Source organism: Pituophis catenifer, unplaced genomic scaffold (assembly GCF_029215685.1).
Source record: "Pituophis catenifer annectens isolate HBS135680 unplaced genomic scaffold, rPitCat1.0.hap2 SCAF_6, whole genome shotgun sequence".
Taxonomy (NCBI): Eukaryota; Metazoa; Chordata; class Lepidosauria; order Squamata; family Colubridae; genus Pituophis; species Pituophis catenifer.
The window spans coordinates 15,076,240-15,103,225 of NW_027256886.1; the positions used below are offsets into that span (position 1 = coordinate 15,076,240).

Sequence of the window (26,986 nt, forward strand, 5' to 3'; positions counted from 1 at the left end):
TAGCTAATTGAAGATGGCAATAAAAAGAAGAAAAAGAGGAAAAAGAAAATAAGATAAAATTAAAAAAAAGTAGATGCAGAATTTTATTTGTGTTAAAATTGGTTTGCAAATCTGTCAAAACAAGTTATTAATCTATTTAACGGTGCATATTGGATCTGCTGGATTTGACCAATTGTCTTAAATAAATAAATGCAGAAATCTAGATGATCTGGTACAAAGAGGACATCCCAGAGTCTACAGCCTTTGAAAAAAAAAGTTTTAGAACTTCAGATATCCTATCTTTTTTTAATAAAACAGAGCTCACTGAATTATATAGTTAATACCTCATAAATATAGTGTCCACAGAATTATATAGTTAATACCTCATAAATAAATCATGTCATATCACAAAGGCAATAGATAAATCCTGTACTGTAATTTTTTTTTTTGTTTCTCTTCATTCCATTCTTAGCTGCCATTTTTTTAATAAAAAGAAAGCAGATGATTATCTCCTGGCAGAGAAAAAAGAAAATTTGACAGGCCTGCCATTCCCACATCCAAATTTTAATATATAATGCTAACAGTCATAAAGCAAGAGAACAAATGTGTGTTTTCTGTTTTCTCCCCTGTCAAATTTGGGACATAGTTATTGACTCAAATTGGGAAGTTTTAAGAGCAAATCTATAATATAAATGTCCATTAATTCTATAATAGTTTCATGGCCACATTTTCTCCATCTTTCTGCTTTACAAAAGAAATTTGGGTCTGTAATTTGGAAACAGTGCCGAGAAGTGTCTTTCACAAATCTGTAATGTCACAAAATGATAATTCCTGGGGTCTATAGAGAAAGGGGATAACCAGTTGCTGAGGTCACCATGAAGGTTGTTCATTTATTAAATCATTTTTAGATAAAGCTGAGATACAGGCACCTGCACACACATTGCAAAAAGTTTACATGCATATTTCTATACCTTTATTTACAGACATTTTACAATGTTACCACAGTGAAAATATCCCATTAGTAGGATTTGTAAAGGGCATTCAGGAATGAAGTAAAAAAGAAAACAGCAGGCAGGAACTGGTAGAAGAAGCTAAATCAACAAAAACGAGAAAGATAGAAAGAGAAGCAGCAGCATTAGACAAGAGTGGAAAGGAAAGTATTTCGATAGAGTTGAATCAGGTAATCCAAAGTAAAAATGCAGAATGATAAAACAACTAATTGTAATGTTAAAAAAACAGACTGTAACAGACCAAAACAGTCAGAAGAAATATTTTCTCTTTAAAAGAAGACATTGCAAGTGCTTGGATTTCATTCCAAGACAGAGTGTCAACTGGCAGGCCAGATAGGAAACATGACTAGCAATAGCACTTAGATTTATATACCTCTTCACAGTGCTTTTACAGCCCTCTCTAAGACAGCATATGGCCCCCAACAATCTGGGTCCTCATTTTACCAACCTCGGAAGGATGGAAAGCTGAGTCAACCTTGAGCCTGGTGAGATTCGAACTGCCAAATTGCAGTCAGTCAGCAGAAGTAGCCTGAAGTACTGCACTCTAACCACTGCGCCACCTTGGCTCTTATGAATAGATGAGCTAATTCTATTTTATTGTAAAGCTATATTAACGGAATCATGGAAGTCTGAAAATACAAATCTCCCACTGTCTCCTTTACAGCCAAAGAAGCTAGGGAGCTAAGCTAAGCTTTTGCCCTGCCCACCATCTAGTTGTGGGCTATGTAGTGTATTATCTGAGATGACATATCTTGGCTTTGTCTCCCAAGGACTTTCTATATGCCATCTATGATCTGTAGTCTAATACTTACACTTGCAATTCAGAAGGTATTCATAATGCAATATAAACATGGTTTATATTAGATAGGAACCAAGATGCCTTTGTCTGTTTTCTAAGACAGTTTTTCAGTTTTACAAGTTCCTTGAAATCAATTTTCATTGCTTTCACCATATGTCTGATTTAAGATTTCCCAGTAGTATTTTTGCAGAAATTTGTCTGCTCTTCTTTGAAGAAGGTTGAACTTGATGAAATACTGTTATTTTCGTGAGTAGTTTCTCAAAAACCCATTTTTCTTAAAAGTAGTTTCTTGAAAACCTACAAAGGCCTTTACAATGGTTAGCAATCAGAAGTTTTCCATATCTTATTATTCTTACAATTGCCCTTTGAGATAGTTCTTTTTCTTCTACCAAAAGGTTACATGTCAGTGACTAAGCTTCGACAAATGCAGTCTTCTATTCCCAATAATAACCATTTCTAGAATTCTGGGAACTAATATCCACATATAATGATTCACATATTGCTATGAGAGGTTTGTATGACTGAAGAAACATAAAAGGCAATTATTTGCAATGGGAATGGATTTACTAAGAATTGTATGACATATAAGGCAAGAAAAGATAGGAACAAGAATCAATAGTAGACAAATACATGTAGGTTGAATGCTATTTGAAAATAAACATCTTGAGAAAATAAGTTTTAAATCACAAAGCAAATATATAAAGGAAGAGTACATAGATTGAGAGGATAGATAATACCTAAGAATGTTTTATTATGATGGCAGAAGTAAGGATGCTTTGTAAGGTCAGAAAAATGTAGAAAGATATAATATTGTAAATAGTATTAGTTTCAAGTAGACTAAGTTTAATTTCCTTTTCTTTTAATTTCAATTTTTTAACTTATTGTTTCTTACTCTATTGTTACACTTTGCATAATAGAACGATATGTGTGTATAAAGCTATAAATCTGAAAGTTGTCCAAATTAGGGAAGGTAAAATTAAGAGTTGACAAGTATTTGGGGAAATAAGAAAAGCGGAGGTAGTGTTTTACTCTTGTAAAATTATTATTTTTTTCAAATATTTAGTTCTTATTGATAGAGAATTGCATTGGATTATACAGCTTCAGTGTACTAAAATAGCACAGTATTTTGGTTCGGGTTTCTTTTAATTTATGGGGTGCTCTTCTCTGACAGTGGAAAGAACATAAAAATGGGTTTGTTTATTTATTTATTTATTGGATTTGTATGCCACCCTTCTCCCGAAGGACTCAGGGCGGCTCACAACAATAAGGAACAGAAATACAAAAGTTAAAAGACAAATTAAATCAGACTATCCAATAAATAAGGTTAAACGTGGGAATACAAATTCAAATTCAAGATTTAAGAATTTAAAAAGCTACAAAATCAGTTTATGAAAAGCCCAAGTGAACTTGAGGAATCAAAAGATCCAGAACTTATTTAGACAATTTTTGAGGAAACTTACAGAACTAAGGTACCAAGAAGTCCTTCCTATATAGTAGTAACTCTCATATGTTGTAAATCACTGAAAATTTTGTTACTTTTGGTTGTTTCTTTCAGAGTGATTTGTGGTCTTTAGGGATCACAGCCATTGAAATGGCAGAAGGAGCTCCCCGTGAGTATATTTGAATTTTATGCTTTATCATATTTTGGATTGCTGCTTATTAAAATTCATTATGCAGTGGTAGAAATTCCAATTTGCTATAATATGCTATATGCAATTTCCCTAAGTAAAGATTTGTTGAATAAAGTGATGAATTCAGGAACTAATGTCTGGCTTTTATGTAGACTCAAAGCACACATATAGACATGATTGTCATGGTATGACTCTTCTCAGAGTTGCCTCAAACCATTAGATGGATGCAGGGGTGAAATATAAAATTTGTTACTACTGGTTCTGTGGGCATGGCTTGGTGGGGGGTAATGTGACTGGGTGGGCGTGGCCAACTTTTTTTTTTAACTTTTCAAAGCATTTTTTCTAATGCTTTGAAAAGCCTCTGCTGATCAGGAAACTCAACTGGGATCGTCAGAGAGGCATTTTAAAATATATCTCTCTGCCGATCAGGAAACTCAGCTGGGATCATCAGAGACTTTTCAAAGCATTTTTTTACCACCTCTTCGGCCAAGAGGTTGCAGAAAAATGCTTTGAAAAGCCTCTGACTATCCCAGCTGAGCCGCGCAATCATCAGAGGCTTTTTTTTTTTTTACTTTTAAAAGCATTTTTTCGTCGGAAGAGGTTGTAGAAAAAATGCTTTTAAAAGTAAAAAAAAAAAAGCCTCTGATGATCCTGCGGCTCAGCTGGGCATGGTGGGGGGGGGCAGGGATTTTTGCTACCGGTTCTCCGAACCACCCGCCGTCATCGCTACCGGATCGGGCGATCCGGTCCGAACCAGGAGCATTTCACCCCTGAATGGATAGCAAATAAATTTGATAATAATAATAATAACAACAGACAGGCACATGCCACATTACACCCCAGACTTAACAACTGTCAATAAGAAAGACAAAGGGAGTCTGGATGGCAGTACCTGGAGACAGCAGAATAGAAGAGGAAGAACTGGAGAAGATAACAAAATACATAGACTTGCAAATAGAAATATAACATCTGTGGCAAAAGAAAGCAAAAGTAGTACCAATGGTAATAGGTGCCTTGGGTGAAATCCCCAAACAACTAGAGCACCATTTGAACACCATCAGAATTGACAAATTCACCATCAGTCCAATTGCAAAAGGTGGCTTTACTCTCAGAACAACTTAATCCTATAATGATACCTCTGACACCATCAAACATTCACATCCCGGGTCCTTGGGAAGGACTCAATAGGTGGGTCAAAATGCCAAATCCAGTATCTGTGCAACAAACCATAATACATTGAGTTTTGGCTAGATTTATTGATAGTCTTATACCAAGTAGACCATAATGAGGTATTAAAATATGCACTAGGAGATGAGCTCAATTTCTTTTTCTTCTCCTTTCTGCCATAAACTTTCCTTTAATTATTAGTTCTATCTCATGTAGTTTGGGTAAACATGGATATATCCATATAGCTGATATAACAAAGCAACTAAAAGAGTTACTGAGAAATACTTGTTCGAATTTTATCTCTGACATGAAATTGTTGGATGGCTAGAGACATGACATTAACTTTGCATAACAAGAATTTAATAATAAAACGACATTAAAAGTAGAAAACATAAATGTTGCATCTGTTAAAACATTTCATTATCAAAAATTAAAATTCAACTCTTGTTTAATCTTGAGAACGAAAGACTGTGGGGAGAAAGAGAGGACAGTCCTCTTCAAGCATCTAGTGGAGTGTCAACATTGAAGAAGGTCGTGGTTTTATGTTGTCTTGGAGGGTAGCATACACAATAATGGACTTATGTTAGAGGAAGGCAGATTCCAGCTGAATGTTAATAAAAAAGCTTCTAACAGAGCAGTTTAAAGTGGTTACCTAGGGAATTACTGGAATCATAAACTTGGCAGCCATCTGTTGGGGATGCTTAAATTCCTGTACTGAGCAGGGAATTGGATTCAGTGACCTAAATAACTTCATGATTCAACTTCATGATTTTAAGCAGGGCTTCTCTAACTATATAGAAAAACCTACAATAGCCGACAGCAATGGCAACTGACTAGGGGAAGAATTATCTACCTTAGAAAGTATTAAGATGCAAATCGATGACTGGCTTCCCGTATCAAGCTAAGCTATAATTACAGCATTCTTTGTTGAATAAACCAGAATAGGCAGGGATCACACAACACACTGAGCTCTGTGGGTCAGGAAACCTCAGATGCCAGATGTATACAATGTGCTAAGCAATAAACAAGCAAAGCATTTTGTTTGCTTGTTTGTTTGTTTGTTTGTTTACAAGATTTATATGACTGCCCAACTTGTATGAGCGTGATTCTAGGTAGTGTAGTACATTATTAAAGCTGAAGAAAAACCTGAAATTAAAGCCAGCAATGTCAACAAAAACTGCCCCAAATTGACAATTCCTACTACATACAGGTAGTCTTCAACTTACAACAGTTCATTTAGGGACCGTTCAAAGTTACAACGGCACTGAAAAAAGTGACTTATGGCCATTTTTCTCACTTACAACTGTTGAAGTGATTTACATTCAGATACATGTGATTTACATTCACATTCAGATTACATTTACATTCAGATGTTTGACAACTGACTCGCATTTATGACGGTTGCAGTGTCCCAGAGTCATGTGATCCCCTTTTGTGACCTTCTGACAAGCAAAGTCAACGGGGAAGCCCAGATTCACTTAACAACCGTGTTATTAATTTAAGAACTGCAGTGATTCACTTAACACATGTGGTGAGAAAAGTTGTAAAATGGAGCAAACACACTTAACAAATTTCTTACTTAACAACATAAATTTTGGGCTGAATTCTGGTCATAAATTGACGACTACTTGTATAGGCTTATCAACATATATTTCTCAAAGATGAAATGATTCTTCTATTCTACAGTCTGGGCAGAGGTGGGATTCACTTACCTTCCCTACCAGTTCACATATGTGAGCACCTGCGTTCAGAATTTGCACATTATGTCTGGGCGGGTGGGCGGAGCCTCCTGCAGTTGCCACTACCAGTTCGCCAGAACCAGACAGAACTGGCTGAATCCCATCTCTGAGTCCGGGACAAAAAGTTTTTAAAATCTTCCTAAAGAGTAAGGGCCCATTGAAATTTGGGGGGGGGGAGGGAGGAGAGATAGATGTACTCCTCCCAGCCTGAGACTCTCATAGATCATTGACAAGTGCAACCAATGTTGTTTTGACTGGAACCCAGATTAAAAGGATTCCAGATAATCTATTTCCTCTGGCCCTTTCGAGCAAATGATCACTTTGTCAACAACCTTCCCTAAAGAAGGAAAGTTGGAGACAGGATGAAAATTGTGCAGCTTTGTTGGATCCTACAATAACTTCTTGAAGAGAAGGAGGACCACCACATCCTTAAGAGCCGGTGGAATTATCTACTCCCTTGTGGATGTATTTACCACAATGTGTATCCAACCATGCAAATCTTCCCTTGAGGTCTTAAACAACTAGGAAGAACATGAATCTAAAGTACAAGTGGTCACACCAATTGCCTGAAGGACCTTGTCCACTTCCTTAGAACTAACATGTTCAAACTCATCCAAGGTAACCAAGTTAAGACTGTGTCTCAATCAGCGCCATTGGAATTGCATAGGCAATGTCAGCGTTCCGAGTAATGCACCCATTGAAAGCAGAACTCCGAGGCAGGTAGATTCCTCAAAGGACATGTTTATTGGATACGTCATATCAGCACAGGTGGTGAAAACCAACTCTGACAGTTCCCTCAGTTTTCACCTCATTAAAAGAATAAAACTCCCCCCTCCCAGGTGTCATCGGTCACATTGTCCAACAAAGGTGGAAGACAGGCTACTCTCCTCTTTCAACAGCCACCTGTTTCAATGACCTTGGTTCCCACAGGAAAACGTTTTGTTTTGACTGTAGCCAGGCTATCTACTTCCCCCCTCCTTTCCCTTTCTTAGGATTTGTGGCAACTGAGGCAGTACAAGATGGCTTCAGCCAGGTTCACTTCAGAGTTGACAGGCAGATTACAACTTCCAAGAAATCTGAATGACTTCTCCAACTTTTCCAGCTTCTCCTTATCCAGGGCTGACCAGGTTGTCCTGAGGAAGGCAGTGGACTCAATAAGAGCAGTGAAGTAGTTCTATTTTACCACTTGTACTGCAGTGGTGGGTTTCTACCGGTTCGGGTGAGCCGTAGCAATGATGGTGAGCTGAGAGCGAAGCAGTTCTCTCTGATGGTTAGGTTGGCCCTCCCGCCCATTCCTGGGTTATACGTACCTTATATTTGGTCGTTTTTAGCCCAGCTGAAAGGCGCATCTCAGCTGTTCTGTAATACACTGCACTTGCGTGGAGCGCAAGTTCATCAAGTGCATGCATGATGCGAACCGGTACTAACACCGGTTGAAACCCACCACTGTTGTACTATCACAAGTTAGTCCTTAAGAAGGACACCTACCTGTGCTCAGAAACATTATTCATCTTTTTTCAGTGGCCTTCTAGACATCCTTCTGCTTTATCATCCAGAGATCCTCTGAAAAACGGGAGGACTACTGGACTCCACAAACAGAGAGAGTCCATACAGAAGCAATCTGATCAAAGCCCACTTTTTTTCATTCCAAACAAGAAATAAGCTAGGATTAAAGCCTCGGTCAAACTATGCATCAGAGCCTCAGAGATAACCTCACTTATCTTATGACCAAGTGGGATCTGTGAACCTAAGTCACTAAATTTATCTTTACATCACATGAGAATTTTAGTCAATGTCTTTACTGGAATGTTTTCTTTTTTTCCATTACACTTCACAATTTGTTTCATGCCTTCTTCTTCTTCTTCTTCTTCTTTTTTGGTTTTTCAGCCCTTTGTGATATGCATCCTATGAGAGCTTTGTTTCTCATTCCCCGAAACCCAGCCCCCAGGCTGAAATCAAAGAAGTGGTAAGTGTATCTTTCTTCTACCCTTCCTATGTGCATGCTCTAAGAAGCCATTATACTTTAATTCCTCTTTATCAACTGCAGCAATGAAATGCTTCTTGTTCAGTCTGGAACAATGTGGGTGTGTCTACAAGAATTTGAATATCTTGTGGGAGTATAAACTTTTCCGTATTGGCACAGCAAACAATTGTCATAGATTTCCGAGCACTGATGGCTGTGAAAATATTTACAGACCCCTCGCATCCTGGACATAAACTGTTTCAACTTCTACCCTCAAAACGACGCTATAGAGCAGTGCACACCAAAACAAGTAGACACAAGAACAGATTTCCCCGAACGCCATCACTCTGCTAAACAAATAATTCCCTCAACACTGTCAAACTATTCCCATTAAGCTGCATTACTATTACTATTAGTCTTCTCATCGTTCCTATCATCCATCTCCTCCCGCTTATGATTGCATGACTGTAACTTTGTTGCTTGTATCCTTACGATGTATATTGATATTGATTGTTGATCTTGATTGCTTATTTGTACCCTATGACTATCATTAAGTGTTGTACCTTATGATTCTTGACGAATGTATCCTGTCATTTTATATACACTGAGAGCATATGCACCAAAGACAAATTCCTTGTGTGTTCACACTTGGCCAATAAAGAATTCTATTATCTATTATTATCAAAAGGAAGGTCCAAATTTTGGTCCAGTGGTTAAGGCACCAGGCTAGAAACTAGGAGATTGTGAATTCTAGTCTTGCCTTAGGCATGAAAGCCAGCTGGATGACCTTATGCGTATGCACCAAGACAAATTCCTTGTGTGTCCAATCACACGTGGCCAATAAAGAATTCTATTCTATTCTATTCTATTCTATTCTATTCTATTCTATTCTATTCTATTCTATTCTATTCTATTCTATTCTATTCAGCTGTCCATTCTCTTTCAGCACAACTCACTTCATAGGATGGTTGTGGTGGGGAAATATAGGAGGAGGAGGAAGGACTAATATGCTTGCCGCCTTGAGTTATTTATAAAATTAATAAAGGCAGGATAATTAATCAACGTGGTACCAATCCATATTCACACTTTGCTTGGGGGCTGCCAGTTAATCAATAAAAGCCATATCTTTTCATTACATATTGAGATCTGGCTGTGCTTCTTCACTTTGACTCTAAGGAAAAATAGACTCTTACTCATACATTTACATAGATATATTAATTAGGGGTTATAAATCTCTCAAGATACTATTTGAATGTGTGATTCAATCTGAGTTTGCAATTCAAATCAAATTGATTAGTTTCAGTGCAAAGGGACAAACATGTCTTTTTGTTAACATGGGGAGTCCACTAAATCTTCAAATAGATTTGAAAGCAGCTGATTCTGTTTGACATATCATCTTACTTTGGCAAATTGATTCAAAGAGACTGGTTTGAACAAATTACTTTATAATGAAATCTTCAAACCAAAGTTTTGCATAGCTTTTATTTCAATCATAGTCTCAAATCTCCACATTCCACATCACTAGATACACATATCCTGTTTAGATTGCTGCTCCTTGTTGACTTGGGTGACTACAGGGTATGATTTTTTTAAAAAGTTATTTTAGAGTTGGACAATGCCTACACTGAATTAAATAAGTCAGAAAGCAAGTGGCATCATTTTTATATGTATTGCACCTCTGACATACATTAAAAACAAAGCTTCTATTGCACCTTCATTGCTGCCGTCTTGACTTTTTTTAACCACTTTGCAGCTGCCCTCTTGCTAGCTTTTCACGTTTAATTTTCAAGCCTTAGTGATTGAGGGAAAAAGCAACATTGAACAATATAGTTTGTTTGGAGAACCTGGTTGTAAAATCCAAGGAGAAGTGGTCTTAATAGCAGTGTTCCAATATCTCAGGGGCTGCCACAGAGAATAGGGGATCAACCTATTCTCCAAAGCACCTAAAGGCAGGACAAGAAGCAATGAATGGAAAATACTCAAGGAGAGAACCAACCTAGAGCTAAGGAGAAATTTCCTAACAGTTAGAATAATTAATGAGTGGAACAACCTGCCTCCAGCAGTTGTGAATGCTCCAACACTGGAAGTTTTGAAGAAGAGATTGGACAAGCATTTGTCTGAAATGATTTCTGCCTGAGCAGGGGGTTGGACTAGAAGACCTCCAAAGTCCTTTCAATTCAGTTTCTCCGTTAGCACTAAAGGACTCCACAGTTCAACACTGAGCCATGTATATTTTGTTCCATTGAATATTTCAGTTTAGCTGGAAAAATTCGCACTATTTTTTGCAAGGGGGAAAAAGAAGTGCGCATTTAGACATAACTTTTCCAAAAATCATTGGATACTTGAGAAAGATACTGATGACTTATCACTCTGACTTACTGATGAACATGATGCAGTAGTGACAGAAGGCCTGCTGCAATGACCCTGTGTAACTCTTGCTGCTAGCAGCGAAAGAGAAAAGAGAAGGCAGATAATCTGGCTATGCAAAGTAGCCTGTGCAGAAGCTGGACAGCTGGGAATGCCAGATAAACACAGCTCTATATCTTCGATAATCCATCTCTCCTACTTTGCCAGTAGGTCAGGAATGCTATTGTTTATTGTAAGCCACCCAGTGTCTTGTATATGAGATGGGCAACTATTTAAATCCAAACAATCAGATTTGCCCAAGAAGAAGATAAGAAGGGAGGGCCAAGTTGGGGATGAAGTAAAAGTTGAAATTAAAATCCATGCACAGTTTTGGTACAAAAGGAGCAGCCTGTTTATTAATTCTGTTCTTTTGAAAATACTGACATAAACAGGTTTGGTGGTTAGCAGAAAGTTCTTGCGGCGTGGCGAATTCAACTGATGGAAAACCCCTATCCGAATTTTCTTTTACGTTTTTTTTTTCTATTTTCTCTAACAAAGTTCCCCTGACATTTTTTACTCCTGAAAACTTTTATCATAAGGCTTCCTGAATTTGGTAATGAAGGAATTGGATACAGTGCAGTTATTTCATTTCGGTAATATGTGGGCAAAGGTATCACGGGTCCCTTGTGCTTATAATTTAAAAGTTATCTATGTGCTATAAAGCGGAAACGTGCTGTATTTGAAGGTGAAATTGCAAAAAGGATTGGGCTAATGTTGAACATATATCCTGCTTGCAATTATAGTTGCCAGCATTCCCAGCCAGCTGCATTTCTGGGAGTTGTAAATCCCAATCCATCAGGAAGAGATAAGAAAGATTGGTGCAGGAACATCTTGTCAACATGAATTGAAATTCAATTTATTGCCATACATACACACACACACACACACACACACACACACACACACACACAGAGAGAGAGAGAGAGAGAGAGAGAGAGAGAGAGAGCTATCTAAGCCAATTTGATAATTGATGCTAATTCTAATTAAGAGCCGCGGTGGCGCAGTGGTTAGAGTGCAGTACTGCAGGTTATTTCTGCTGATCACTGGCTGCCAGCAGTTTGGCAGATCGAATCTCACCAGGCTCAAGGTTGACTCAGCCTTCCATCCTTCCAAGGTGGGTAAAATGAGGACCCAGATTGTTGAGGCCAATATGCTGACTCTGTACACCGCTTAGGGAGGGCTGTAAAGCACTATGAGTATATAAGTATATAAGTCTAAGTGCTATTGCTATTGCTAATTCTGTAAACCACAGTTGCAACAGTGGCCAGCCTTCACTGAGAAGGGACCCTGTGGTGGGTTGAGAACTAGTAGATAACGTCCTGCCCTGAACAGGGGTTAGATTTAACAGCTTGTGGAAGCAGCATGTCACATGGAGGAAATTCATAGCTGCAGCCTCTCACAAAGTTCCTTGCAGTACAGATACTCCTTAACTTATTACAACAAGTGAGTCAGTGGTGGTATTCAGCCGGTTCTCTCCAGTTCGGGCGAACCGGTAGCAGCAGCTGTAGGAGGCTCCACCCACCCACCCAAACATCATCATGTCCCGTTTTTGACCCTCTGTGCATGCGCAGAAGACTCGTGCGTGCGTGCACTCACATTTGCGAACCAATAGCGAAAGTAAGTGAATACCACACCTGAAGTGAGTCCAATATTTCTGTTACTAAGTGAAACATTTGTTCAGTGAATTTTGTCCCATTTTACGATCTTTCCCAGATGTTCAGTGAATCATTGCAGTTATTGATAATACAGTTGTTAAATGAATCTGGCTTCCCCATTGACTTTGCTTGTAAGGAGGTAGCAAAAGCCCCTTCTAATATAAAAGAAATATAATTCGGGGCGGACAGCTGCTTCCTGGGGTAACAGATGCCCTCCAAGTATACTGAATTTCAGATCCCATAAATCTCAGCTAACATGAGCTAACATGCCTTTGGCCTTATGAGGTAGCTCCATGCTTTTGCGAGAGCATTTGAAGTAGAGGTAATGGGATAAATCAAAGCACCATCACCTTAAAAAGAAGATCAAATTAATTTTAACAAATTATACAGGTAGTCGAGTTACAATCCCAGTTAAGCCCAAAATTTCTGCTGCTGAACAAAACAGTTAATTTTGCCCTATTTTATGACCGTTCTTGCCATAACTGTTAAGTGGATCACTGCAGTTATTAGACTGGTAATACAGTTGTTAAATTCCCTATTGAATTTGCTTATAAGGAGGTAACAAAAGGGGATCACATGATCCCAGACTCTGCAGCCATCATAAATATCAGTCGGCTGCCAAGCGAATTTTGATCATGTGACCATGGGGATGCTACAGTGGTCATTAAATGTGAAAGATGGTCATAAGTCACTTTTTTCAGTGCCGTTGTAACTTTGAGCAGTCACTAAATGAACTATTGTAAGTCGAGGATTACCTGTACATAATTTTTTGCAACATCCCTTCTCCAAGATAAATGTGTTTACCATAAGAAGGCCTTTTACTAGAAGTAAATTTTCTTATTAAAGCATTCTTACTCCAAAGCCTGGCTAGCACCCTTTATTAATGTTGTTATTTACCTACGCAACCTTGTAATTATGCTTAGAGGAAGTATCTGCTCTAGAGTGATACAGTAAGTCTTGTTGATAAGCAGCATTCTTTGCTAACTTAATGGCTTAACATACCAGACTCTCTTCCCCTACGTTCAGATTTTTATTTGAGCCTGTGGATTATCATTTGATGACAGCTGCTGCGGATAAGCAGATTGGTGTCAGGAGTTCATCCTTTTGTTTTTTGCATTCAGAAATGTATCTATTACATATAGGCGACCATTATAAAAGTTGAAGCTTCTTTATCATATGGAGCATATAAGAATAATTTAAAAGACAATCCAACAGCAACTGGGTCTTATTGGTCAGCTGTCACAGAGCTGCAGTCATGCAGTGTTTGTATCCGTTAAACATGAAGAAGCCATTTTTTCACAAGCTGTTGATGCTCACGAAAGCCTCTTGTAAAATTGATGGTTCAAACGCATTGAGCATCGTGGGCTTGCTTTTAGAAGGGTCTGAAGAGTTTTTGCTTTATCCAAACCGATGAGGTAAGCGATCTGATGCCTCTGGAGCTGTTTTTGACTGGCAAGGTTGAACTCAATTAAATTATTTTGATCTCCTGAAAATACATTCCCCTGTGTGGTTTGAACAGGTTCATCAGTTAGGCTGTATGGTACATCCTCATAGGAGGATCCATTTTGCACTTCTTCCTCAGTTTTTCAAACAGTCTCTCCGAATAGTCTGAATTTGAGGTTTGACATTTTTGTTGTATGTCAGTAACAGTGTAAGATTCATGAACAAAAAAGTGCCTTCGATATATGGCTTGCACCAGTGGTGGGATTCAAATTTTTTTACTACTGGTTCTGTGGGTGTGGCTTGGTGGGCGTAGCATGGCTTGGTGGGCGTGGCTTAGTGGGCATGGCAGGGGAAGGATAGTGTAAAATCTCCATTCCCTCCTCACTCCAAGGGAAGGTTACTGCAAATTCCCCGTTTCCTCCCAATCAGTTGGGACACGGGAGGCAGAGAATAGATTGGGTGGGGCCAGTCAGAGGTGGTATTTACCGGTTCTCCAAACTACTCAAAATTTCCGCTACCGGTTCTCCAGAACTGGTCAGAACCTACTGAAACCCACCTCTGGCTTGCACCATATACTTGGTTCCACCTAATATTTTTGATCTGCACAAGCCCTGGTGGCGCAGTGGTTAGAATGCAGTATTGTAGGCTAATTCTGCTGACTGCCAGCAGTTCAATTCTCACTGGCTCAAGGTTGACTCAAGCCTTCCATCCTTCTAAGGTTGGTAAAATGAGGAGAACAGATTGTTGGGGGCAATATGCTGTCTCTGTAAACCACTTAGAGAGGGCTGTAAAGCTCTGTGAAGCGGTATATAAGTCTATTGCTATCTAGTATATCATTGGAAATTTTGAAGGACCACCTGGAGGAAGATTATCTTCCCACATTTAGCACTGATATCTTCAGGGAAGACTACAGGAGTGGTGCAGTGGCCTAGAGGTGGAGTTCTCGCCTTACAATCAGGAGGCTGTGAGTTCAATCCTAGGTAGAGGCAGATATTTCTCTCTCTAAGAGACAGTGAGATTATATCTGCTGAACAAAACTCTGCATTGGTGACAGGAAGGGCATCCGGCCATTAAACACTCTGCTAGCTCCATTCAGTTGCCCAGGCTCCACCCCACAAGGGATTATGGGATCGTCAAAAGAAGATGATGATGATCTTCAGGGAGGACTACGAAAACTATGGGGGGGGGGAAGAGTCGCAGCAAACTAGCTTAGATAATTCTGAGTTACATGAATGAATTATCTGTGTTGGTGTTTTAGACTAAAAAGATAATATGAGTTTTACCAGAACTATCTTGTTCTTTTGTTAGGCAACTAACTAACGAAAGAACAAGATAGTTCCGGTAAAACTCATATTATTGATTATTTCAGAACACTAGTAATTAGTGGTATGCAAAATAATTCATATTTAAACCATTTTTTAAAATGCAATGTGATTAGCAAGGCAACTACTGCTACTATTTAAGACTATCTTAAATTGTGATGTTTGGTAGAAGACAGAAAAAAGTTCTTTAGAGATCATCTGAATATTTATTTCCCTGTTTCACAAAATGTAAGAGATACTTGGCACTGTCATGGTTATCCAAACAGTGGATAAAACATTAGAAAATGAAGAAAACCACTATTTATACATTTTTACAACTGAATTTTACAAGGCTCTTGGAGATAAGCCAAAGCTAAATTGAACATATTGTTTGTATATTGAAGCGGAATTAATTCATCATTAGAAAATATGATGGCAATCTTATTATACTCACCTATCTTTCCAGTTCATTGAAAGGTTCCTCTGAAGCAGAAAATATTGTTGACCTGTTTTTTCATTTACACATGTTCATGCATGTATCCAAACAAGGCAGCAACTTCCTAAAGCATTTTCCCTTCAGTTTCCATTGAAATAAATGGGACATGTTTAGACTTCCTGTATTAGTAGCAGCTTAAGTTGTTAATTGTTTCTGTCATTAGTATTATTTCTTTTCTTTCTTTTTTAATTTTTAATTTTATTCTAACACAATATGACAATCACATAACATACAATATATAAATATATCCTCTTTTTAACTAATGTTTCTTAGTGGTCTTCTTTCCGTTTTGTACTTTCCCCTCTTTTTTCTGTTTCATTTTCTTCCTTGTCCCTTTTTCTTTGGTTACATTGTATTTTCTGACACTAATAGCCTTAATTTTATACATTTCTATATATTTGTTATGTACATATTTTACATTTTTAGATTCTCCCCTGTGTTTATTGTTCTTTATTTCTAGTCTCAAGCCATTCATACCATTTGTTCCAAATTATGTAATAATCTGTCTCTTCTTTTTCTTTAATTTCTTTTGTTAATTTGTCCATCTCTGCACATTCTAAAAAATTTTCTATCACTTCTTCATCTGTTGGTGTCTTTTCCTGTTTTCAATTTTGTGCATATGTTATTCATGCGGCTGTTATGGTGTGTAGAATCAGATATGTTATTTCTTTGGTGTATGTTCTCGTAAATATTCCTAATAAGAATGTTTCTGGCTTTCTTTCAATTGGTTGGTCTATTATTTTTTCTAGCCATTTCTTTATATTTGCCCAAATTTTTTTTGCCACCGGGCACGTCCACCATAGTATTAAATAATAATAACCATAATATTGGTATTATTTCTAATGGTCCATTTATACATAAAAATATATAAAATATGAATTCCTTGCTCATTTAGCCTTCTTACTCTCTTTCATTCTATTGGAGTTACAGTACGATCCTGTATATAATTGCAGCTACATATTGAATTTCATGGGTCTTCCTCAAGGCAGTAAGAAAAGCCCAAAAAGTCTTAAAATGTAAAATAATTGACCCCAAGTTCTTCAGTGGGGTATCAAAAAATGTAATTCTAATAACTCACTTATTTCTCAGCTAATTTGATAAAAGGTTGGAGGGTCCACCAACTTGCTGACCTAGCTGTCAACATTCCAAGTAATACACCCCTTGAAAGCAAAACTCCAAGGCAGGTAGATTCCTCAAAGAACAATTTCTTGGATACATCATATTGGCACAACTGGTGAAAACAGACTCTGAAAGTCCCCATGGTTTTCACCTAATTAAAGGAGAAAGTTTTCTCCTTTCCCCAAGTCATCAGTCACATGGTCCAATAGAAGTGCTGGCCAGTTGCTTGGTTACTTTGCTCCTCCTCCTCTCCCAGCCACTTTTTGAATGACCTTGGTTCCCTCAGGAAAACCTTTTGTTTTGACTGCAAAATCCCAATTAACTATTTCCCTCCCCCTCCCATCTAGTGGCAATCCTGAAGCCTCAAACATGGCCTCAGCCAGGTTTGCTTCAGGGTTGACACTAACATGCTCACAGAATAGATGGCTTTCTTACAGGGACAATCCTTTTAACGTTGTCCAAGACTGACAAAACCCTAACTCATAAATATCGGTATTAACCAAACCTTTTCCTGCACAACTATCTCCAATTCTCTGATTTGATAGGTCCAAAAAATTCCAGTCCTTCATTGAAAGCTGCCTGGTGAAAAACCATGGTCAGAGGCCAACCACTGAACAGCTGATGAAGCACCCATTTATTCGAGACCAGCCAAATGAAAGGCAGGTTCGAATCCAGCTCAAAGACCACATTGACAGGACTAAGAAAAAACGAGGAGAAAAAGGTAAGATAAAATATTGTTCTAAGTGGCCAGTGGTGAAAAAAATTGCATTGGTCCAGGGATATAAGAACATAAAAGGGCTCGCATTGTGGTAAACAGCCATATTTTCACATTTCTCTGTGGGAGAAGAAAGCAAAGCAATAAAAAAAATAAAATAAAACATTTGCCTCAGTATTTTGGGTGCTTAGTAACCTTTTGTGTTCTTCATATTATTTAGGAACTAGAGCATGTAGCTCTTAACCAATTTTAGAGCAGAATGAAAACAGGAAAAGGGAGTGCGGCATATGACTCAGAAACTTATATAGAAAACCTGGATGTAAATATCACAAATCAATAAATAAAATAGACCCAATAGTTAGAGACGAGATAATTCTTGGTTGGCTTGCATTTAAATTAAAAAAGCAGTAAGAAGTGTTTTTCACATTGATCTATTTATTTATTTATTTTTTAGCACAGAGGGATAAATGTTCGTTTCACATTCTGTTTTGTTAGAAAGAATGGAATATTTTAGAGAAATGATAAACCCACTTTATTTATACTGCCTTGGGGTGTATCTAAGGATTCATAGAAATTGATTGAGACAGAGGTTTTTTTTCCTACTTCATTTCAACTATTTATGAAACACAGTAGAAAACAGCTTCACTTTTATAGCCTCAAGCTTTGTACATAAAATTTATAGCCACCTAATTGCTCTGTATGCCATTGCAAAAGTTTATTCTTCCCTTCAGATAAAAAACAGTGTGTCAGAAGTACAAGTGAGGTCATATTTTCCCCCTGCACTCCAGTTTTCAATTCTTTGTTACCTCTGAGCACGAGACACTGAATTCTAAGTCCCACCTTAGCCACAAAGCCAGATGGGTGGCCAGGGGGTCAGCCATTCTCTGTCATCCCAGGAAAAGATGCAGTGGCAAACCACTTCTGAAAAAGCCAGTTGCCAGGAATCAACACTGACCTGAAGGCACACACACACACACACACACACACACACACACACACACACACACGGTTCACAGGTATTAGTGATGATGATGTTTTTCCTTCTCTCTTGTTAGGTCAACTCACCTTGATCTAATATAATGATCTTTTGGCAAATAAAATTTCTTTTCTTCCATCATATTTAGCCCTATCGAGGGATCTCTGCAATGAGCAGATTCGCTCCAGTCCCAGTATCCTTCACATTTAGCGCTCTTCCCACATTTTCTCTCTCAAACAAATTGATGATATTTGGGGACCACTTACAAATTAAAAAGCTTTCAGGCAAGCAGCACCTGCCTAATCCATTTTAGGATGGCTATCCACCTTGTTTCGGGATTGAAATCATCAATCCAGATACAACAGCCACTGGAATTGCCTACTTTCCTTTAACTCTTTATGGGTGCCAACCACCACCTCCATTCTCTAGCTTCTCCTTCCCACAGTTGTCTCTGAAGATGTTTTTAAAATCCACCTCTAATGCTAGATAGATACTAATGCAGGCCCATCTGCCTACCTACCTTTTCTATGAAAATTTAATCCTGGAAGGCTACTCTCGGCTCCCATTAGCAAAGCAAGTAGAAAGTATTTTATTTGAGTGTATGAAAAGCCAGCAAAAAGCTATGTTTGACCACAGGCTCATCACTTATTTTATAATTTTAATGCTGTAATCCTTTAGACATTTCAAAAGAGTAGGATTGCTGTCATTTAAACAAATCTATAATATGACAGATTGTTAATAGAGCACATCTGAATGCATTTCTGGTTTACTAACATCACTAACTGTAAAATACTTGCAATTAACACATTGCAATCTCCATTCTTGTAAAAGCAGCATGTAAAGGGGGCAGGAGATCATCCATTTCCTTCCTCCTATAATATCTGACACAAATCATACCCCCTTTGAATAGTATCAAGCAGATGTTAAGTGGTGTTAAACATCTTTTGTCATGAAAATGGAAGATTATATCCCAGGCATGACAAATAATTGGATGAATACAAACTTATATTGTTTCTACATTTGAAAGGAGGAAATACAAAATGAAAATATATCAATCCTGAATATTATTCAGAGTGGCCAGAAGTTTCAGCATAACAATATAAAGATAGAAAACTGCTTGTTCTGTTATAAACTCTCATTAATCTATTTCACTTGCTTCTTCCATTTTCAGAAAAGTATTTTCTAACCACATAGATTATCCTAATTTCTAGTTGTTCTCAATACAGGTAGTCCTTGACATATGACTACAATTCAATAGAACTTCTATTGCTAAGCAAGGCAGTTCTTCAGCGAGTCACTCCCGATTTATGACCTCTTTTGCCATGGCTTTAATCACTATGGTTGTTAATGGAAGCAGGTGGTCATTAAGCAAACCTGGCTTCCCTTATTGACTTTGCTTTTCGGAAACAAACAGAGTTGCAGATCGCAATCATGTGACCTGGAAAGTGTCAGCCATCATAAATCAATGCCAGTTGCCAAGGGCCAAAGTTTAACCATGTGACCAGGCGGATGCTTCAATGATGTAAGTGTGAGGACCAGTTGTAAGTCACTTTTTTAAGTGCCATCATAACTTCAAGCAAATGGTGTAGATCCATGTACTTAACAACCCATAGTCCCTATATTGCCATGTTGGCTTGAAAATTCTAGGAATGGAAGTTGACACAATAGGAAGGCACCTGGGGCAGGTAGGCCTAATGCAATAGAGGGCCCTGTTTGAAGAAACACCCTACTGTGCACTCAAACTCTCTCTATCTTCCTTTTTCTCTATTTCATCCATTCTTTCGGTTGGTTTGATGAATTTCAAGCTGAGACAAATCAATCCTGAAATAATTTGTAATGAAAAGAAAGTTTTCTTTCTCCACCAGAACTTCACAGTTTTTTTTTTAAATTAACTATGGTTTTCAAAGAGTACATTGACCCTTAATTATATTCCTAGATGAGACAGAATACGAGTACAGTGGAAGTGAGGAGGAAGAGGAAGAAAATGACTCTGGAGAACCCAGGTAATGCACATTTGTCCCTGTTCTGGCTATGCTCTCATTTTTTTTGTGCCTCCAAGAGGGTTGGACAGATGGAACATAAGTATGCAGCAACAAATTCCTTAGTGGCAGTAATAGAGTTGTCGAAGTTGGGAAACACTGTCCCAGGGAATACTTGAGTCAGTCCAGCTACAATTTCCAGGAAAACCTGGAAACATTTTTGCTAACTCCTTCTCTAAAGCTTGCATGTGAAAATAAACTCTCAGGAAAAATAAACTCTCAGAATATAGAAATATTGCCCATAAGAGAGAGGGTTAGAATGAAAATGTGTCCTTCCCCCAAATGTGAAATTTATACATATTGGAATAAAGCTCTTTGTCCAATAGAATTTTGAGTCTATAAAAAGCTTTTGTCACTTGCCTTCATTGTATTTCTGCACTAGACATCAACTAGCAACAAAAGCTGACTACAATGAAATAAAATCTCAGCTGAGCTGTAATTACAGGCTGAGACTTTGTGTTCTTACAACTGTAAATTGTATGAAAATAAATGAGGAAATGCTAGTCTCTGTGGCCTCTTCTCTTTCTTCTTCTTCCTCTACTATCTGACGCCTGCTTTTGTTCTCTGTTTATTCTCCACTTTTTGTAGAATAGAAAAACTGAACGTCTGAAAATCTCTTAGGTGATATATATTTCAGGATATGATATTAAAACAGGAACTATAGGGATTTTATTTGATGTCTCACAATGAGGAGGAAGCTTTTTCTATTCTACTTTCATTAAGAACCATGGAGGCTTAGTGGAGAACCATGGTAGCTCAGTGGTTAGAATGTAGTATTGCAGGCTAACTCTGCCAGCTGCCAGCAGTTCAATGCTGACCATCTCAAAGTTGACTCAGCCTTCCATCCTTCTGAGGACCCAGATTGTTGAGGCAATATGTTGTTTCTGTAAACCGCCTAGAGGGGACTATAAAGCACTATGAAGCAGTATATACATCTTAAGTGCTATTGCTATTAAGATGAATTTGCCGTGTAAATTGTATAGAAAGGTCTTTTCCAATCTGGGCACTCTCCATGCTTATGAACTTAAGTTCTTTCCCAGCCACCTCCTATCAGTTCTTTTATATGCAGATGATGCAGCCATTCTGTCAAAAGTTGGGCAATGAAAGTGTCTTGGAGAGTCATCAGCCTAGTGCAATAAAGAATGCTTCAAAATAGATCATTCAAAAAAAGTAGCCTGAGTATTTTCAAGTCAATGCTTTAGCTCCACAGCTAGATGAATGATAAATGGAAGAACTACTGAGCAAATGAAATATTTCAGATGCTTAGATACCATATATTCTTGTGGATAAGCCCATAAGATGACCCTTGAATTTTTAACCCGTATCATAGTTAAAATATGCCATGAAAAACATGCCCCCTGAGGATAAGCCAACTCTCAAAATTTTCATATATTTTAATTTTCACAATTGGCTTAAAAATTGAGGGGCTGCTCATTCACAGATGAAATTAACACACAAGTGTATACAGGATATACAAATACTAGACAGATATTTTTAAAAAGATGAGGAACAAACCTATTTGTATATATTTGTGGATAAGTCCATTCATGGATAAATCAAATCCCATTATTGAGCATACAGTATTTTGGCACCTGAAATTCTTGGCTTCGCTATGAGTGAATGTGGTATTTAAGTTTAATCTTCTACTTGCTGAGGCAACCAAGTGAGGGAGCTTTCTGTAAAGTGCCAAGGAATAATTTAGCAATTACTAAATTTGCAAGCTGGCATGCAAATAATTGAAGGAACTAGGTATGTCCTATCAAAGAGAAGGAGAGAGGGACATGGTAAATATCTTCCAGTCCTTGAGTGGCTGCCACAGAGAAGAGGGGTTGATGTAGGTATTCTTCAAAGCACCAGAAGGCAGGACAAGAAGTAATGGGTGAAAGCTTGTTAAAGAGAGATCCAATCTAGAAGTAAGAAGAAAGTTTCTGACAGTGAGAACAATTAATTACTAGAATAGCTGGACCTATGGGTGCTCCATCACTGGAGGTTTTAAAAAATAGACTGGGCAACCATTTGACCAGAGATCTCCTGCATTGAGTAGGGAGTTGGTGTAGAAGACCTCTGAGGTCCATTCCAGCCCTATGATTCAATAGTCTATTCAAGGCTAAAGTTTGGATATGTTGATGTAGAGAATTTTAAGTATGTAGCTATATGCAAGAAGATGCCCAAATTCAGGAAGCTTCAGGTAAATCTTAAAATTGAGTTGACTGGCAGGAAAGGGGGAGGGATTCAAGAACTTGTGCGGATTGAATGCTGGACTAATGTAAGTTTATCTCCCTGATAAAGCTCCATCCTAAACCTGCCTGGAGAATCGACCTTAAGGCGAGATTTTTTGCGGCTTCAGCTTGCAAACAAGGAACGCTCGGAGGCCCTGCGTCGGCAGCAGCTGGAGCAGCAACAGCGTGAAAATGAAGAGCACAAGAGGCAGCTCTTGGCGGAACGTCAGAAGAGAATTGAGGAGCAGAAAGAGCAGAGGCGGAGGCTGGAAGAGGTAATTTTATGCTTTTATTAAGCTTTGGTGGCCCAGTGGTTAGAATGCAGTTTTGCAGGCTGGCTCTGCCCATAGCCTGGAGTTTAATCCTGAGTTGACTCAGCTTTCTATCCTTCCGAGGTCAGTAAAATGAGGAGCGAGATTGTTGGGGGTGGTATAATGGCATTGTAAACCACCCATAGCATCTTGTGGTGGTATATAAGGCTAAGTGCTATTTTATGCTTCGGGCTGGTGAATATGTGTAAGTTTTCAGAAGGCCTATAATCAACTAATTTCAAGGAAATAAAGCAAACTAAGGCTACCGTATTTTTCAGAGTATAAGACACACTTTTTTCCCTCCTAAAAGAGGATGGAAATGTTGGTGTGTCTTATACATTGAATACAGCCATTTTTGGCCTCCCGAAGCCGCGCCCCGCTCGTCCCATTTTTGCGAAAAATGGGCCTGTTTTTCGCAAAAACAGAGTGCGCAGAGGGTTTGGGGTGCCTGCAGAGTCCTCCTGGGGTTCGGGGAGGGCAAAAAACTTTTTTTTTCTTACTTACTTCTTCGAAATCTTGGTGCATCTTATATACCGGTGCATCTTATAGTCCGAAAAATATGGTAAATAAAAATTGTTTTCCAGCCTTAGATTTAAAAAAAAAAAAAAAACAATTCACAGGCATTGTAATCATTTTAGATACCCCACAATGCACTGCTTGCAAACTTTATCATAATCTTAAAATGGTTGCTGGGTTTTGTTTATCAGCTGCCTCCCTATCAGTTTAGTGGAATGATTATTCAATAATATTTGGTATAATCAGGGTTTAACAATGCTTAAAAACTGAGCCGATTTTCTTTCTTTACATCTAATACTATAGATAGCCAAGTCTTAGTCTTAGTCCTAAACTAAGACTCCCTACCACATCATCCATTTGTATTTCACACCCTGTTATGTTGTTAGCACCTGTATGTTAACATGATTATTTCAGTCTTTAAATAACATAAATGGGACATTTCCATTACTGTATCTTGAGTACAATCGAAGTGATGATGATAAAATATAATAATGATAATCATAGTAGTTTGATTACGATGATGATAAACCATGATGTTGAACTTCTCTGTGTAAATTATCCTATTCATGATGGTGGTGATGACTATGATTATTTAACAAAGGTCTCCTCTTTGTTCATTCCATTTATTATTCCAGTCCAGTTTTCTATTTCCCATCATACGCATGTGCCCAACTACTTACCTTTTGAAAGAGAATCATGTTCCTCGCTTGCTTGTAGCTCAGGCCTCTAAATCAAACAAGCTCTTTTGTTATTTAACAGTAAAACATGCTGAGAAACATAGCCCCTTCGTGGGTTACTTTGGTAATACTGTTGTGGGCATTCAGATGGAAATCACACATCCAAGTCACAAAGGACAATTAGTGGCTGTATCTTGAGGTCACGGGACAAGGTCTTTGAATAAATGGACCTTGTTATTGCATGAAACCAGTCATCCTGCCCACAGTATTTGCCCATTTTTATTCTTAGGATTTCTTGGCAGGGACAATGCAGCTTGCAAGAGAAAACAAAGATACATCTGATGAGTTTGGCTTAATCGTACAAATATGCAAAGGCTGCTGCAGATATGAGTCTGCATTGGCATGATGCATTGGCACAAGAAAGGGTGTGACCACAACTGAGGGTGTGATATGGCAACTATCATGCACTTTGAGGGTCTCCAGTCTTATCCCAAAGGTGCTTTTTTCAAAAGGCAACTGGACTTTGTTTTGCTTTTCATCCAGGAAGCTTCTTCAGTTCTGACTGAATGGTGGAGGATGGGAGGATTTGTATTCCTTGCAGTCATCTGGTCATTAGCACTCTTTCTGAGAGTCATTGAGGCCACTTGGAGGTTTGTCTATGCCCTCAGGGTCACCTGAATAGTGCAAATGGGTGTGGAATCTTCTTGGAACTGCTGAAAGGCCTGTGTTGTAAACAGGAGATAGGTGGTGCCTCCTCTGTTGAGATGGGGCTGTTCAGATGGCCTCTTTGACCCCCTCTTTCAAACCAGTGGTCCTCTCTGTCCAGAATGTGGACTTTGCTGTCTTCAAAAGAGTGACCTTTGTCTTTCAAATGCAGATGGACTGCTGAATCTTGTCGCCCTGTCTTACTTTCCAAACAGAAGTCCTCCATTTTTTTATTATTATTATTATTTCAAATTTATATACCGCACCTTCTCCCAAGGGACTCAGGGCGGTGTACAGCCAGATAAAAACATACAATATAAACGTTAAGAACAATTAAAAGAATATATATTAATTTGGCCCCAGTTTAAAATGACAAATCAATTAAAAATTAAAAATTAAAAAATATGTTAAGCCAGCCCAGCTTGATGAAAAAAGAAAGTTTTAAGGGCACGGCGGAAGGCACCGAGGTCTTGGATTCTCCTTATCTCTGGGGGCAGCTGATTCCAGAGGGTAAGTGCCCCCACAGAGAAGGCCCTCCCCCTGGGGGTCACCAGCCTACATTGTTTGGCTGATGGCACCCCGAGGAGGCCCTCTCTGTGGGAGCGCACAGGTCGATGGGAGGCCTTCGGTAGCAGCAGGCAGTCTCGAAGATAACTAGATCCTATGCCATGGAGCGCTTTAAAGGTGGTAACCAACACCTTGAAGTGCACCCGGAAGACCACTGGGAGCCAGTGCAGCTCACGCAGGAGCGGTGTTATGTGGGAGCGCCATGCAGCTCCCGTAATTACCCGCGCAGCCGCATTCTGGACCAGTTGGAGCCTCCGGGTGCTCTTCAAGGGGAGCCCCATGTAGAGAGCGTTGCAGTAGTCCAGGCGAGAGGTGACGAGGGCATGAGTGACTGTGCACATGGAATCCCGATCAAGAAAGGGTCGCAACTGGAGAATCAGGCGAACCTGACAAAAGATCCCCCTGGCTACAGCCGTCAGATGTTCCTCCAAGGACAGCTGCGTATCCAGGAGGACTCCCAGATTGCGCGCCCTCTCCGAGGGGGCCATAGACTCCCCCCCAATAGTCAGCAATGGAGTCAGCTGACTCTATCGGGATGCCAGGAACCACAGCCACTCAGTCTTGGAAGGGTTGAGCTTGAGCCTGTTCCTCCCCATCCAGATCCTCACAGCCTCCAGGCACTGAGACATCACTTCAAGGGCATTAATCTGGAAAACCTAATAGGTTTGTTTTTATGTATTTATACTCAAAGGTGTCAAATCAACTAATAGGTAAATGGGAGCAGACAGTCAGAATTCATTCAATAAATGGAACAAAAGCGATCTTTAAAATACAGTGAAAAGATTAAAACAGACATCCTTAGGAAGGTAAATTAGAGAGCAGGTTGAGCAGAAAACCAGGATCTGTTGTGATGGAGCAAACATTGAGAAGTCTCAATTAAGAGACACACAAGGGAATCTAACCAGAGCTTTCTCAAGTGACCCTGAAATATTTGCAGAAAACATTTTTGGGGGTTTGACAAGCACTAGATCTGCTAGTGAGAAGAGAACATTTAGGGATCGTATGGAGGATTTGTTTTTCCATGGCAGCATTTTTCAAACGTTATTTGAAAATTCTCTCTCGCCATCTCTGAATTCCCAAGGAAGCTAATAGTTGGGAGAGCTACATCTGTTAAAATGTTTAAAGAGAACAAAGTAGCTAATCACAAGATATTTGGGAAAGCTGGCTAGCAGCCAAGCTCATTAAATAAATATTCTCCTGCAAAATGTTTTACCATAAAATCTCACTAAATGCCTATTTATAATGAATGTTTTACAGTGCTTTGAAAATAATGTGTGAAGTCAGAACTAGAATGCTGCCAGTATTTGGCCTAAAGTTGGACCAGTTTCTACTTGTGTGTCCTAATATTATGTTGGCTTTATGAAGATGCATATGAGAATTATTTTCAGGTGTGCTCATGCACACACACACACGATTTCTCTTACTCTTAGCAATTCTGTGAGATCTACTTGCAGAACACAAAGCCTGTGAGACAATGGCAAGCATTTGTAGCCTCCTAGAAGGATCTTGAATGTCTCGAGGACAATCTTGAAACCATCGGAACAGAAGTATGG

General features: G+C 38.7%; 1 protein-coding gene across 4 annotated transcripts in view; it reads left to right on the forward strand.

Annotated features, from left to right (window-relative positions):
• Window positions 1–26,986, forward strand: part of TNIK (TRAF2 and NCK interacting kinase) — a 273,951-nt gene that overhangs the window by 152,423 nt on the left and 94,542 nt on the right. For all 4 annotated transcript variants that reach the window (XM_070945925.1, XM_070945923.1, XM_070945924.1 and 1 more), the window contains 5 exons: window positions 3,344–3,398; window positions 8,213–8,291; window positions 17,254–17,429; window positions 20,336–20,402; window positions 22,728–22,932. In XM_070945925.1, coding sequence (XP_070802026.1) covers window positions 3,344–3,398; window positions 8,213–8,291; window positions 17,254–17,429; window positions 20,336–20,402; window positions 22,728–22,932 — 582 coding nt within the window. The remainder of the gene's footprint in view (window positions 1–3,343; window positions 3,399–8,212; window positions 8,292–17,253; window positions 17,430–20,335; window positions 20,403–22,727; window positions 22,933–26,986) is intronic.